Genomic DNA, 17020 nt, shown 5'->3' with positions numbered 1-17020 from the left:
CTTATTACTTTCATTCACATAATTGTCTAATATAGAATTAATGTCATAACGAGTGTAAAAAATATTACATACATTCTGAATATTCTATAGGCACTACTTTAAATCAATTTATCACATTAGATTATAGATGCAACATTTGATAAATAAATCTACATATTGTATCCCTCTAAAATTTAATTAATATAGGTTTCCTGTGATAGCCTAGATAATTAGCAAGATCTATGATAATATATATTTAAGCCGGTAACAAAAGAGGTTAAATTCATATATTTCATTTTAAAGTTCTTGAGAGAAAACAATTTCGCATTGCTTATCTAAATAAGATTATTCATATACAAAATCAGAAATATAAATATGCTCCCACAAAGTTTCAGATATATACAATTATAAAGATGTTCTTAACAAATCTGAAGAAAATAAATGAAAATATGGTTAAACATGATATATATACCATTATCAATAAGCTTATTTAACTTTGTATACGAATTACTTAAACATGCACACTAATTCTTCCTTATTTATTAAATTCTTTATATTGATTTATGTAGATTTTCTCATTTAAATCTTTATTCAAGGATTTATTTTTCACATCCATTTAGTAAAACTCTAGGTCATAATAAACCACCAACCCTAAAATGATCCTAAGAGAATCCCTCTTTCTTTTCTAAGTGAAATCTTTACAACTAATCTGACTTTATATCTTTCAATATTACCTTTTGAGTCGTGGTTAGTTTTAAATACATAGAACCAATTGTCTTAAAGCTTTTAGGTAGTTTGAATGAGTTCTCTGACATCATTATTATTAACTGATTTCATCTCATTTTTTATGGTATCTACCCACTTTTAAGAGAATCATCATTAATGACAAGTAAAAATTATGTTATTCTCGATTCTAATATTGAGCTCTGATTCTTAGAGATATACTATACAACCATTCGGAATGACAGACCTCTAAATTTTTAAAGTTCCAACATAAATTTTGGCTGAAAAATATTCATAGTATTCTCTATGATAATTATATCATAGAGTGTTACATCTTTCATAGTTTGTTCATAGGATTATTTTCAATAGTCATCTGTGAAACAATATTGTCATGATATAAAAACATCAATAGTGAAATCTAATATTTCCTAAACATCACATTATATGGTTTCTTACTCCCATTAATGTTATCAGCCTCTAAAAATATAATAGTTTATATTTATACAATTCTAGTGCTACAAATAGTTTCAAAGATACAGTCATTTGACCACTAACAATTACCCATAAAGTAATAATTTATGATTTTAAGGTCAAATTGCATTTTATGAAATTCAAACAATAAAGCATTTGCCTATCATACTACGTACCAATTTCATAAGGGTACGATTGTCTCTTCTGTAATGCTAAGTGTACTAAGAATTATGTATTGGAGAATTATACCATTCACCTTAAAGAATCGGACAAACACAATAATCCTTATAACAATTACTATATTTTACTTAGATTACTTATCTTTAATGTAATCTAAGCAAATAGTGAAATCAGTAAAGTCAAGACTTGACAATATTCTTTCTTTTACTAATCTCTCTTTTCTAGGTCTATATATATGACCTAAGCATAGAATCAACATTGTTGGATTCATGTTTTGATCCAACACTTATATACAAAGTAAGAAGAAAGTTTCTAAAAAAAATATATAATCCAAGATAATTTTATAATGACCATTATAATATCTAATATAAATTAGATTATTATCGATATCAACATTAACAACTTTATCCACAAAATTAAAGTTATAATTTTCAGAGTCAAGTCTAGATATAAAAAATAAGTTAATAACATATAGAATATTCATAATGTCTACTTAGAATCCATTATCAATAATGAATCTACGAGTAACGATTACTCAAACTCTGGTATCTATCAGGTTTCTACTAGACTTTATGTCATATTCTTTTGAATTCAACTAGACTCTACTCTTACATTTTTTTTTAATTCAATATCATGAGGTATCCTTATATGAAAGATTAACAATAACACCCTGGTGAATCTTTCAATCGTCACATGAAATCAGTTAACATTGATTTGAAAACATACGAGAATTTATGTTATTACACTTCTTTTCAAACCAATCCTTATCTAATAGTTTTTCTGGAAGTATCACTTCTCATTATCAGATTTAATGTCTTTGTGGAGAATTCATTATCTTTCAAGGTGTAATTTTCTATATCCTAATATTTAGAGAATCATTCATTTTTCATCTTACTTCAATCTCAATTACTTTTGGACACACATTCTTCGGATTTAATCTAAGTTCTACTTTCGTTTACATTATGGTAGATCTTAAAGGGTCCAAACTTTTAAGAAAATAAATTTAACATAATTTAAGCAATGAATGATTTATTATATAGAACATAATATATATAACTCTTATTAAAGAGAAATAAATAATACATGTCTACCATAATATTAGGCTTTGAGTTTTAACAGTAATAAAGTAACCTAATACATCATTACAATCTATCATTTGGGATCAAGATAGTACTATACTAATGGTTCATTTCACAAATGTTGGAAGACACCTATAGGTAATTTTTAGGATAAATTTATTAAAAGCATCAAAATGATAAAGAAAGACATATATTTAGATACTCATATTCTATCTACATCTCTAGACTTTTAAATATAGATAAACTCAGTCATTCAAGAATGTATACTTTTAGATATTCTCATTCCATCTTTGATTGTCATATAATGATCATTATAAGGCCTTAAAGTTTTTATTTAAATTGAATCTATTACACTTTTATGTATAGAACTAATAATACAATTCTAAAGTTTTCATTTAAATTGAATCTATTACACTTTTATGTATAGAACCAATAAAACAATTCACACAATTAAGAAAAATGTGTACCTTTAGATATTCTCATTCAACTCAATTGCATGATCATTAATACTCTAAATCCTTATATGATTTCAATTTAAATTGAATGTATCTCACAACAATGTCTATGACTAAAGTATATAATCCATATAATTAAGAAGAATGTGTACCTTGAGATACTCCAATTCAACGTACTTGCACTATTATTAATGTCCTAAACTCTTTTAATTGAAATATGTGTATCACTATTTAAGTCTAAAACTAAAAATATAATCCATACAACCAAGAAAAATGTATATCTTTGGATACTTTCATTCAACCCAATTACATGATCATTAATATTCTACACTTATTTAAACTTCAATGGTGATATACTTTCACTTAGCATACATTCAACATAAAGAGTTCATAACATTGCATATATACATCAATTAATACTTATGTCTTTCATAAATAGTCTCCCAAACTAATGAAAAACAAAATAGAAATAATAAATAATCATTAATAGAATTATAAATTACAAGAATTTGATTCCAAATATGGTTTAAATTGAAGTGTACATAATAAACTTGTTTCTGTTTATAACAGAATCACAAATAGTACTAAATAGGACTAGAAATCTATATAAACAGTCAAGCAAAAATGTGTGCCTTTGGACACTCACATTCTAACCCAACTATTAGACTAATGATTTATTATAATGTCCTATAGTTTTATCTTTAATTTGATGTTATCACAGTTACGTTTAGAGTTAACGACCATCACAATCACGATGAAACATATACCTTTGGATACTCCCGTTCAACTTAATTATATGACCTAATACCCTAAACTAATTACAATATTTATGGAATAAAATCTTATTTATATTTAAGGCTAACAGTTAAATTCGACATAATTGAGAGAAGTATGTACCTTGGATACTCCCACTCTTCTCAGCCATGTGAATGTCATTAATACCTAAACATAGGGTTTTATGATGTCATTTATTTAATGATTTTTGGATACAATTATTTTTAGTTCAATCACTTCGAATTTTCATGATTGATCTGCTTTGGCGACAATCGAATCACTAGATTTTTTAATTTTATCCATAAAATTCTAATATCTAATCATTTATGACATTATTAAACTATTAATTTAATTATTCTAATGTTTAGTGCAACTAGAGTCATTAAGATGTTATCTTAAAATTCTCCTAAAATAGCCAACATAAGAGAAAACGGAATCATGACAGATTTAAAATAAATACCGAATCACAGCAGAAGCAGTTATTTAATAATTCTGTCATATACAAAATTTCCTCTCTAAAAGGTTAAGTTTGACCTGATTCAGTTCGATCCAAATAGATTTGGTCCAATCTAGTTTTGGTTCAAAAAATTGATTTGATTTGATTTGGTTTTGAATCAAATAAACCCCTTAATGGGCTATTGAGCTTAATGGGCTACAGTAATGGGTTTAAGTCATTTTTTATTTGAATTAAACATTACATGGGCTAAAGCCCATATCTGAATCACTTGAAATAAATAAGTCCAGCCCATCACTATAAAATAAATAAAAAAAAACACTCAATATTCATATAATTAAAAGAGTTAAAATCCAACTAAATATGCATTATGATAGAAAAGTACATATCTTTTTTTTTTTTTTTTTTGTTAACTAAAGGTGTCCAGGCCAGCTTATGCGCACTTCGACTAATCCTCGAGGAGACTAGCATAGCAACCCATCGCCATGATCTCCATTTAAATCGCAGATGCATGGATGGACTTGAGACCGTGCACCTAATCCACACAATCCTCAGTTCGCCCTAACCATCTGGGCAACCCACGGGTGGGTACAGAATAAATAAGAAAACACACATACACTCACACAATGCATACGATAGGGTTCGATCCCACAACCTCCTCCCCTGGGTGCCGGCTCCATAAGCCAAAGCTACCACCACTAGGCTACCAATCTCAATCAAAATCATATAAATAGAACATTAACCGATTATTACAGCTTCTTTAATGGCAGATTTCAACCTATGACATGGTTGATTTTAGCCTCTTTAATGGTATTCACCCAATAATAAATAATTCAAAATTGTTCCAAAAAAAAATACTTTCATGGTTGATCGTAATTTTAAAACAATCCATAACCTATTGGCAAACCCAAACTCTGATACTACTAATAGAATTTATAACATTATAATTTCTAAATCATAATAAGGACATTGCCAATATACTATGAACCATTTTATTACAAGAGGGGAAAACGACATACCGTTCACCGTCGATGGCATGTTGTTTCCAACAGAACTTGACACAGTCATTGATGCCGTCCTTACACGAATGAACAACCTTCTTCTTCTTTTTCTTCTTCTTCAATGGAAATAGGTTTCTCCCCCTAGTATTTTCTCAATGCACTTCTCTAATGGATGAGATTAATACGTAACCGGGGGACCTAGTCTCCTTTAATAACACAATGTCCATTTCTTATTAAGGTAGGCCAATCAATTAAAGAGCAAGTCTTCCCTATTTGTAACCAAACTAATATTGTGGGTATCCTTATAGAATCCAAGTTAATTAACAATCAAATCAAATATTGGGTTTCTATAATGGAACCCAATCAATGGTCAATTGAGACATATAAGAAAATAAATCCTACAATTATAACCTAGATTGTTGTAGTTTTATTAATTTGGTACTAATTCACTTTTGGACCCTTGAAATAGACCTTGGATCTAAATTACCTGAGTTTTGTATTCTTACAGAGATTCAAGTCTCTTCAGACAGACTTCGGAGCTTCTGCTTGGTTATCTAATAAAGGTCAAGTAGTTATGAAAATGATAATCAGTCACCGAAGCTTAAACTGATCAGGGGTTGAAGAAGAATGACTGATCGGAATCAGTTCTTGCAAAGTTTGAGCCTTTGAGAAGAAATAATGCTTGAAAGTGTAGAACTGATTTGAAGAGAGAAGGTTTTGTTTTGTTTGCTTCATGAGTTCAATATTTATCCCAAAAAGAGAAAAAGAAGGAGAAAGAGAAGGAAGCTTTATAGCAGAACAAACACCAGCAAGCACTAAGAAAATGAACAGATTAAAGATTATCATATTCACTATATGAGAGAAGAATATCCAAACTTGAAGTAGGAACTCTCCCTGAAAACATAAACACCAAAATTCCCAAATCAATCTTGATTGCACAACAAAATAATTGTACAAATATATATTCTTTCATGTCTGGTTGATCTATCCAATGTTATTCATTTGGAAACATAGGAACCAAGTCCTTTTTGGTTCACAAAACCCAACCCCCTGTCTTATACTTAAACAGGTTGAGTTTTGGACCTCTAATGGGGCACATACCAACCCGCATCTGATGTAAATTCTCTCATTCCTCATCATATGACTTAGACACCCCCCCCCCTCAAATAAAAACTTTTGTCTAATTGTGATTGCCTTTACTGATGACGGAAAAAAAAACTTTTGGTTGGGCTTTCTCCTTCATTTTCAATAATCAATGTATCTTATTTCAGGAAAAGGTGGTGAGACACAACTACAAAGGGACTGCTAGAAAGGATGAAATTGACAAGAAAAAACTGAGATGAAGGGTGAAGATGTTATGGAGCACATGGAAAATCTCCTATGCATATATATATATATATATATATATATATATATTGACAAAACCAATCATAAACAATTAACTTTTGGCTTTGGACGTCTATACCACTCAAGTTAGATATGTAGTATTTTACAAATCATCCAAAATTTTGTATAACAACTCCCTTATTTCTAAGCTGAAGGAAATGGCAAAACATGCCATAGATGGAAACGGTTAATTAATAGTTCTACTACAGTGTATTAACATTGCTAATTCAGTTTTCGGTTTTCCCTTTTTTTCAATGAAGGTTTTTTGAATAAAAAGAAAAAGACAAGTTGATCTATCAGGTCACATTTGGTCAAGTTATACTGTACCACAAGGGCTTCATCCCTACACCCTTTGCAATCATCTCATTGGAATCATTACTAAAGTATGTCAGAACAAAATCAATTTTCAAAATCGATCAAGAATTTGAAACACATAATAAACGGGATTCGCAAAAATGGATGAAACAATTTTTATTGCAGGCAATTGATAAACTGATAAAGGGCTTTCATTAATTAAACAGAAAATTACATGCCAATATTTTCAATCACTACATCCTTGTACTTGGTTGTCACCAAAGCTTTCATTAAACCAGAAACTAGCTTTTACAGAAACTGCAACCTTTCGAACGAATCTATAGGCTGTGGAACCATTAAAACAATAACTCTTGTGCGACATTCATTATAATAGGATTTTTGTTTCAGCTGAAATTCTCAAGTTCTAAACACGCCGATTACTTGGGACCCCAACAGATTAAGTGCACGAGCGTCTCTGCCTTCTCTGTTTTTTCTCGTCTGCTCTTGATCTCAACAATGTAATTCCTCAGATTCTCTTGTTGGCTCACGCCTTGGGAGAAGTGCCTAAACCCAAGGAATAAAGAAAGAATTGTAAAAGTAAAACCATGAAAAGCTGCCGCAAGTTTTGAGGAAAACCCAATCCCAAGTTTTGAGGGTCCATGGGCTCGTCGTCAAAGGCTCAAATCTTAAATTTTTTTTTTTTAGTAGAATTAGTTTCTGATACTATTTCTGATGTATATTATCTGGTGTAGTTGGATTACCGATTTTGCCCCATTGTATCTAGTATAGTACACCTAACTGGATGGGTAAGCCAGTCAATTTGTATATTATATTGAGATAAAACAATTAGCTCTTGCGAATTCCGAAACCATTGGCAAAACCGCCCTTGACGCATAGTTTCAGTGATCTAATCATCACCCTCTCTCTCTCTCTCTCTCTCTTCCTGTTTAAGGTCTCTGTGTCTACCTCATCCTTTCAAGTTCAACTCAAACTGAGTTCAAAGGTTCACAATCCATAAACTCTAACTCTACTTGATTCTAGAGATTCATAGAGAAGCAAAAACAGAAGCGAATATAGAACAGAAAATGAGTTCCACAAGCAGAGCTTGGATCGTGGCAGCAAGCGTTGGGGCTGTCGAAGCCATGAAGGATCAAGGGTTCTGTAAATGGAATTACTCCTTGAGATCTCTCCGTCAACACGCCTAGAACAATTGCAGATCTCTTTCTCAAGCCAAAAGACTTCCCTCTTCCTCTTCCTCTTCTTCAATGGCGATGACTAAGAAGTTGATTCTCAGTGATGAAAAGGTGAAGCAATCCGAAGAATCTCTGAGAAAAGTATGCAATTGAGCTGTTGGGGTCCCAATTGAGAGCTCCAAATGAGAGCTGTATTACTCCTATTTTGTCGATTCTGTAAATACTGATTGAGAACATTAATTGATTCCAGAGGAGAAAGTTAAAAGACCATATTTCATTTGTTTCTTTTTATTCCATTTTTGTTGTGCTCGGTTTCTGGAATCAATTCCAAGTCTACTACTCGCATCATTAAACATAATCTCCTAATTAGATAAAGGGTTTCATTAATGGAACAGAAAAATTACATGCCCCTTATACTTGTCGTTACTAGATCTTTCATCTAACCAGAAACTAGCATTTACAGAAACTGTAACCCTTCGAACTGATCTAAATAGGCTGTGGAATCATTAAGACACAACTCTTGTACAATACTCACTCATTACTATGATTTTATTTCAAACGAAACTCTCAGGATCCAAACACATGCATATCGATTGCTTACTCCATAAGCAAAATAGATTGATTGATTACTTGGGACCCCAGAAGATTAAGTGCAACAGAGTCTCAGCCTTCTCTTTTTCTCGTCTCCTCTTCATCTCGTTGCTACTATACCTCATCCCTTGTTGGCTTACACCTCCAGAGAAGCGCCTTATAATTTGGGTGGACTTATCGGATTCCGCCAAATTGCTTCTCTGCATTGCTTTGAAAGCTGACTTGAATTTGCAAATCCACGTATTGCCACTCATCTCTGTCCCTATCCTTCGTTTTCTAAATTACCAGTGATTTCTTTGAAATGGGAAATTTGATTGAATAAAGAACTATACTCAAGAATTTTCACTGAAGGGAAAGCTCACTGATATGCAGTGTCAAGTTAATTGTCAAGATAAGTTTGATAGGGCTTAAATAGGGCTTAAAAATTAAAATCGTGCTCAGAAAAGGAATAAAAGGGAAGTTTCCAGAGAAACTGGTTAAGACAATAGGGGAGGAATAAAAACAAAATAAATAAATAAAACCATGGTAACCTGCCGCAAGTTCAATCCCAAGTTCTGGTGAAACCACCAACTCCTCCAACAATATAATACCGCCTCTAGTTTTCTTTTCTTTCACAACTCCTCCATGGCCCAAGCATGGACTTTTTGGTATAAGCATCGATACCTTTGTCTTTCTGGATTGATATAATATTCATATAGATGATCATAAGAATCGGATTATTTAATCTCTCAACAAATTTAACATCTAAGATAACTTTTTTTTCCGGTGTTTATGACATGCGCGAAATGACCTGATTTTCCAAAGCAAAGTTTGGACTCCAACTAAAGTTATTCGATACACAAAAAAAACACAGCCTTGAATTCACCAATGCTTCTACCCAAAAAAAAAAAATCACCAATGCTTTTACCGAAAAAATAAAAAAATTGACCAATGCTATTCGATTTCCACCTCAATCATACTCTACTCAAAGGGTTATATCATCCCCTTATCCGACACCTATCCAATGGATAGGACGACTTCACCTTGTGGTTCTCTCAAAGTAAATTGTGATGCTTCACTTGCTGAATAGTTCAAACAGTAACATGGGTTGTCTTTCGTGATCATGAACTCATTGGTTAAGCACTTCGGACAATTTATCTCCAAGTTATTGAGGACAGTTATGATCACCTTATCGTTATCATTGAAACTAGGGGTGTCAATCGGTCGGGTCGGTTTGGTTTTGGTCGGGCTTAATCGGGCTTGAAGACTTTCAAAGGCTACACCGTGTCCGCCCATTTAACTAATCGGGCTTAGTTATTGAGGGCATGGTACACTTTATATTTGGTCGGTCGGTCTCGGATTATAATCGGGCCACCTTAATCGGGCTTTAGTCGGGCCTTAACAGGGCTACGGACATGTTTAATGTTAAACGGGCTTTAACCGGTTTTTAAACGGGCCCTCTTTAAAATGTGCTATTATATTCCGGCCCACTCATGCAAGCCCAAAAAAATGACAATAAATTAATAAATGATACCAAATATAACCATTATTTAAAATGTGAACATGTCTTTACTTTTTACTTTTTATTCTTTAATTTGGGGGGTAAAATAGGTATTCTACAATCATTAAAGGGTCGGGTCAAGTCGGTGCACAATAGGCCGGTCTCGGTCGGGCGTTATTCGGTCAGTCTTGGTCGGGCGCCCGACGGTTCAAGTAGCAAAACCAAGACCGACCATTTATAAACGGGCCGGGCTCAAGCCCGACACGTTTAATAAACGGTCCGGGCCGGGCCACAAATTGACACCCCTAATTGAAACTGACAACAAAAATTTGATTAGTTGTCATATTGTTAAGCGTAGAAATCCCTATCCTTCAAGACATCAAGAATGTGGTGTCTTTTTTTTTTTTTATGAAATCAAGAATGTGGTGTGATGCTAGTTGTGATTTTTATTTTGTTTCAAGAAAGTTAAACTGTTTAGCACTCGGTTTTGACATGTAGGATCATTTGACCTCAATCCACTCTATGGATTTTGAACGTTGGATCAGAATCTTTCCCCCCAAAATTTATAAATAATTGTTACTTTGTGATGAGTTTTAGTAAAGTAGAGATTTTTTTTTTCTTTTAAGTGTGGGTGATTATGCATTTAGCTTCAATCACTGAGCTCCCATATTCTACTTAAAAGTGGGTTTTAAACAAGAGTATTAAATATAAGCATTTCCTGCATAGTGCATACCATGGGAAGTGAGAAGTGCTGAAGTGGGCACCAAGTTTTGTCATCCCCACTGGCATGGCCTGGGGTCCATGGGCTCTCATAACTCTTATCTTAACTTCGGAATTTATCTGGTACAGTGCCTCTGACAAACTTTATGGGTAAAATAGTCAATCTGCATATGAAATTGATCTGAAAGCTCCCTGAACTCCGAAACCATTGGCAAAAGTGAGCAAAACCGCCCACGGGTTTCCCACTATTGAAACTTAATATCACAACCTCTCTCTCTCTCTCTCTCTCACTCACTCTGTCACTCTTCCTATTTAAGGTTTCCGCATCTACCTTATCCTCTCAGGCTGAATTCAAACTACTTATTCACTGGTTCACAATCCATAATCTCTCACTCAACTGTATCGAAGAATTGAAAATGAGTTCTACGAGCGAAGCTTGGATCGTGGCTGCAAGCGTTGGGGCAGTCGAAGCACTGAAGGATCAAGGGTTCTGTAGATGGAATTACGCCATTAGATCTCTCCATCAACACGCCAAGAACAATTGCGGATCTCTTTCTCAAGCCAAAAGATTTCCCTCTTCCTCTTCTTCAATTGCGATGGCAAAGAAGGTAGTTTCATCCGATGAGAAGATGAAGCAATCGGAAGAATCTCTCAGGAAAGTTATGTACTTGAGCTGTTGGGGTCCCAATTGACCTCCAAATCTCTCTACTCCTCACGATTTGTGCCATTCCAGATCTGTATTACTCCTATTTTCGCCCAATCTGTAAATACTGATTGAAAATATTAATTGATTTTAGAGGACAAAGTAAGAAAGATCCTATATCATTCCTATTTCTGCTGTGCTTGATTCCTGGTTGATTGCATTTCTATTTATTCTGTAGATGGGATTATACCTTAGATCACTGTAGTTTTCTTCATTTGGTACTAATTCACATACCGACACTTGAAATAGACCTTGGATCTAAATTACCCGAGTTCAATATCCTTACAGAGATTCAAGTCTCTTCCGGACAGACTTCGTAGCTTCCAATATTGCGATGCTTTACCGATTCTGCTGAGTGATCTAATAAAGGTCAAGAAGTTAAAAAATGATAAATCAGTCACCGAAGCTTCAAACTGATCAGGGGTTGAAAAGGAATGACTGATCGGAATCAGTTCTTTCAAAGTTTGAGCCTTTGAGATGAAATAATGCTTGAAAGGGTAAAACTGATTCGAAGAGAGAAGGTTTTGTTTGCTTGCTGAACCCTGAAGTCCTATATTTTTTTGGAAAAGAAAAAGAAAAAAAAATCCAAACTTAAAAGCCGGAACTCTCCCTTGAAAACCGTAACTCCAAAATCCTTGAAAACTGTAACTCCAAAATCCTAAGACTATGTTTGGTAGTCAAGAGAAGATAAAGAAAAGGATTGAACAGAAAAGAGAAGAAATTGTGAGAAAATAAAAAGAGTATGTATGTTTAGTTACGAAGAAAAGAAAAGATATAAATTCAAAAAATTTTGAATTTTAAGAGAAAGATAGACACATAGGAAATCATTGTGTAATCATTTATTTTTTATCTTATTATCTTTTTATATTTTTTCATGTTTTCTTGTGTTTTTTGAAAGAAAATTTTTGGGAGAACAAACGAAAATTTCACAATTTCCAAAAGGAATTTTGAATTTGAAAAGAAGAATCTTCTCCTGGGTGTCTTCTCTTGGGTGAAGACATAAGAAAATTTTCTTTTCTTTTCTTTTCTTCTCCTGATTACCAAACACAACCTAAATTTTACTTGCTCGGGTCACATCTGGTTGTATCATATCATAGGGACTTTGTCCCTACACCCTCTGCTACAAGAGAAGAGAAGAGAAGAGAAGAGAAAAAAAGAAAAGAAAAAACAGTACACCTTCTTGGATTAAGAATTTTTATTTGCACTTGATATGTCTTCGCTCAAGAGAAGATTTATCTTTTGAAATTCAAAATTCCTTTTGAGAATTGTGAAATTTTCTTTTGCTCCCCAACAAAAATTTTGCAAAAAACATAAGAAAATATGAGAAAATATAAAAACATAATAAGACAAAAAATGAATGATTACATAATGATTTCCTATGTGTCTATCTCTCTCCTAAAATTCAAAATTTTTTGAATTTTTTTTATTTTCTTCTCTTGGTTACCAAACATACATACTCTATTTATTTTCTCACCATTTCATCTCTTTTCTTTTCTTTTTTCTTTTCTTTTCTTCTCTTAGCTACCAAACATAGCCTAAAAGAAAAATCTCATTCTAAATCACCACTAGATTTTGTCCGAATTGATCAATCATCAAAATTGGTTAATTCGAGACACATAATAGAAGGGACCCGACTACAATCTATTTCTAGAAGAAAAGCCCCATATCATCTCCAAAGAAGGATAAAGCCAACTTTTGGCTAAATGATAGCAGCGCTTAAGCGCTCTGAAGTTGTAAAAGCTACATTTTGATCTCAATCATTAGTCAATAACGTTAAATCTCATATGTTGAGCATAAAAATATTCAACTTGTTACCAACTCTTCCAAGCATCATCATCTTCGTTTTTTGGAAGTGGTGACTGTAACCCCGACAACTAAAATTGTAGAGGAGAGAGGAAAAAGGAAGGGGGGACAAACTTTTCTGATGAGGATGACTATTAAGTTTGTCTCGAATTCTTGACCTGTTTTGAAGATTGACCCGATCCGATATATTTTGGTAGCGACCCGAATGTGAAATTTTCTGAGATTTGTGATGGAAGCAGAGGGGTTGGGCCGATAGGCCCAAGCCCGGAGCCCATCACTGATCTCATATAGCGGTGGGGGGGCTACGCCCCCACGGTATAGTTCGATCTGATCGATCATGACTCGATGGGTCGACCCACAACTTAGAGTATATATAATGTACTGTTACTTGTTGAGAAAGTCATTATATTTTGGGGTTTTTTCGAGCTAGGGTTTCAGGGCGAGTTTTCTCGCCGCTATTTGGGTGTAATCTCTCTTCTGTATAGTGAAACATCTTATTCTTTGCCCGAAGACGTAGCACACCACCTTAGTGTGTGAACCTCATTAAATCTTTGTGTTGTGCGGATCTATTGTCTTTTTATTTTTTGTGTTTCTTGGTGTTTGATCTAACAAACTGGTATCAAAACTTTAAGTTACTTCAATCCATGGCTTCAACGAAATATGATATTGATAGATTCAACGATAATATCAGTTTTAGTTTATGGCAAATTCAAATGATGATTGTTCTCACGCAGCAGGGTTTGAAGAAAACCTTATTTAGGAACGCGAAGAAACCTGCAACTATGTCCGATAATGATTGGAACGATTTGGATGATAAAGCCCTTTCAACTATTCAGTTGTGTCTTTCAAATGATGTTCTACAGGAAGTTCTCTCCGAGAAAATGACTGCAGAGTTATGGGTGAAGTTAGAGAATCTCAACCTCACTAATAGGTTGAGATTAAAGCAACAACTATATACCCTTCATATGAGTGAAGGTACTTCTATTAAATCTTACATATCTAAGTTCAATTCTATTGTTACTGATTTGAAAATAATAGATATTAAAATAAACGATGAAGATTTGGCCCTATTATTGTTATGTTCTCTGCCTCCATCTTATAAGCATTTTAGGGATACTATGATTTATGGTCGAGAGATAATTTCTATTGAAGATGTCAAAATAAATCTGTAAAGCAAGCAGAAAATTGATGATGAATTAATGTCTACCAATAAATCTGATGGTGTTGGTTTGGTAGCTAAAGGGAGAATGAATGAATGAAAGGGGTTCAGATGGTGACAAAAAGAAAGCTAGATCAAAATCTAAGTACAAGAATTTGACCTGCAATTACTGTAAGAAAAAGGAAGATATTAAATCTGAATGCTATAAGCTTTTAAATAAGCAGGAAGTAGGTGGTAGTACTCAAAATCAACAGAAAAGAGATGATTCTGCAGAAGCTAGTATTGCTGAAGATGAGAGTGAATCTGATATGCTTTTGGTGACTGACGACAAAGTTAGATCACAGGATGAATGGATTCTTGACTCTGGTTGTTCCTATCATATGTGTCCCAATTGTGAATGGTTCTCCACATACGAATCAGTTCGAGGTGGAGTTGTGTTGATGGAAAATAATGCTTCTTGTAAGACTATTGCAATATGAACGATCAATATCAAGATGTATGATGGCATTGTCAGAACCTTATCTAATGTCAGGCATATCCCTGATTTAAAAAAGAATCTCATCAGTTTAGGCACTCTTGATTCAAATGGGTGCAAGTATACAACTGAAGGTGGAGCTATGAAGATCAACAATGATGTTCTCTTATTGATAAAAGGAATCAAGGTTGGCAGTTTATATGTGTTGTAGGGTACTACAGTCATTGGGTCTGTTGTAGCAGCTTCATCATCTATGTCTGAATCAAATTTCATAAATTTATGGCATATGAGGTTAGGTTCATATAAGTGAAAGAGATATGGCATCATTAAGTAAAAGAGGCTTGTTGTGTGGTCAGAGTACAGGAGCAATGGAGTTCTGTGAGCATTGTGTGTTTGTGAAGCAGAAAAGAGTCAGTTTTAGTACTGCTATTTACAGAACCAAGGAGACTTTGGACTACATTCATTCAGACCTATAGGGGCCCTCCAGGGTTGCTTCAAAGGGGACTAGTGCAAAGTACTTGCTTACTTTCATTGATGATTTCTCTAGGAATGTTTGAGTTTATTTATTGAAGCACAAAAATAAAGTATTTATCACTTTCAAACAATGGAAAAATTTGCTTGAGAAGCAGACCGAGAAATAAATTAAAAGGTTGAGAACCGATAATGATCTAGAGTTTTGTGAACGTAACTTTAATAAGTTCTGCAAAAATAAAGGTATTACAAGACACCATTCAGTTGTTAAAACACCCCAGTAGAATAGAGTGGCAGAGCGTATGAATAAAACCTTATTAGAAAAGGTGAGATGTATGTTATCAAATGCAGGATTGGGCAAGGAGTTCTGGGTAGAAGCAGCTAACACAACAACCTTGTTGGTGAATCGATCTCCTTGCATAGCTATTAAGTGCAAGACTCCAGAAGAAGTTTGGTCAGGTAAACCTGCAGACTACTCAAATTTAAAAGTATTTGGATGTCCTACTTATGCATATGTAAATGAAGGAAAGTTGGAACTTAGGGGCTAAGAAATGCATTTTTCTTGGGTATGGATCTGGAGTGAAAGGATACAGAATGTGATGTCTTGATCCAAAGTCTCAAAAATTTCTTATCAGCAGAGATGTTACTTTTGATGAATCTACTATATTGCATCCTAGGAAAGAAGCTTCTATTCATTGTGATGAAGGTCAAGAAAAACCTAGAGAGAAGGTGGAGTTTAAAATTGGTGGTTCATCTTCAAACAAAGCACAATCTACTTCAGTTCAGCTGCCTATTTTTACTGAAAGAGATGATGCTCAAGAGAATCAAGAAGAATAGTGGTACAACATTACCAAGGATAAACCAAGGAGGAATATTAGACAACTACAAAAGTATGAGCATGCTAAATTTGTTGTTTATGCATTGTCTGTTACAGATACAATTGAAAATAGTGAGCATGCAACATATTCTGAAGCTGTTACTTCAATTGATTCTACAAAATGGTTGATTGCCATGAATGAGGAGATGGAATCTCTTCATCAAAATCAGACTTGGGAGCTTGTCAAATCGAGAATAGGGAAGAAAATTATTGGTTGCAAATGAATCTTCAAGAATAAGGAATCTGCCTCAGGTGTTGAAGATGCTAGCTACAACGCACGTTTGGTTGCAAAGGGCTACAGTCAGGTACAAGGAATTGATTTTAATGATGTTTTCTCACCTGTTGTTAAGCATAGTTCTATTCGTATCCTACTTACTTTAGTTGCTATGCATGATTTGGAGTTGGAGCAACTTGATGTGAAAACAGCATTCTTGCATGGTGAACTAGAAGAATAGATTTATGTACATCAACCTAAAAGGTTTGTTATTGAAGGTAAGAAGGACTATGTATGCTTGTTGAAGAAGTCCCAATATGGTTTGAAACAGTCTCCTAGACAGTGGTGTAAAAAGTTTGATTCAGTTATGACTAGTTTTGGATACTCCAGGTGTCAAGATGACTATTGTGTTTATTTCAGAAAGCTCTCTGATGGGTCATTCATATAATTGTTGCTTTTTGTTAATGATATGTTGATTGCAGCAAAAGATAAGAATGAGATCAATAGGCTGAAGGAACAATTAAGTTCTGAATTTGAG

General features: G+C 33.7%; 1 protein-coding gene and 1 pseudogene across 1 annotated transcript; both read left to right on the top strand.

Moving 5' to 3' along the window:
- The first annotated feature begins 7675 nt into the window (after nt 1–7675).
- Nucleotides 7676–8259, top strand: LOC122070937 (annotated as a pseudogene).
- Nucleotides 8260–11033: 2774 nt separating this feature from the next.
- Nucleotides 11034–11611, top strand: LOC122070936. The gene has a single exon (XM_042635183.1). It carries the CDS (start codon nt 11197–11199, stop codon nt 11470–11472), a length of 276 nt encoding a protein of 91 aa, XP_042491117.1. The 5' UTR covers nt 11034–11196; the 3' UTR covers nt 11473–11611.
- Nucleotides 11612–17020: the final 5409 nt, after the last annotated feature.

Source organism: Macadamia integrifolia, unplaced genomic scaffold, assembly GCF_013358625.1.
Source record: "Macadamia integrifolia cultivar HAES 741 unplaced genomic scaffold, SCU_Mint_v3 scaffold_158A, whole genome shotgun sequence".
Taxonomy (NCBI): Eukaryota; Viridiplantae; Streptophyta; class Magnoliopsida; order Proteales; family Proteaceae; genus Macadamia; species Macadamia integrifolia.
The sequence above is the reverse complement of the archived record's forward strand: the minus strand, read 5'-3'. Positions and strand labels throughout refer to the sequence as shown.

Bases quoted from the DNA above. Each gene is read 5' to 3' on its own strand.
- LOC122070936 (XM_042635183.1), top strand. From the start codon at position 11,197: ATGAGTTCTACGAGCGAAGCTTGGATCGTGGCTGCAAGCGTTGGGGCA.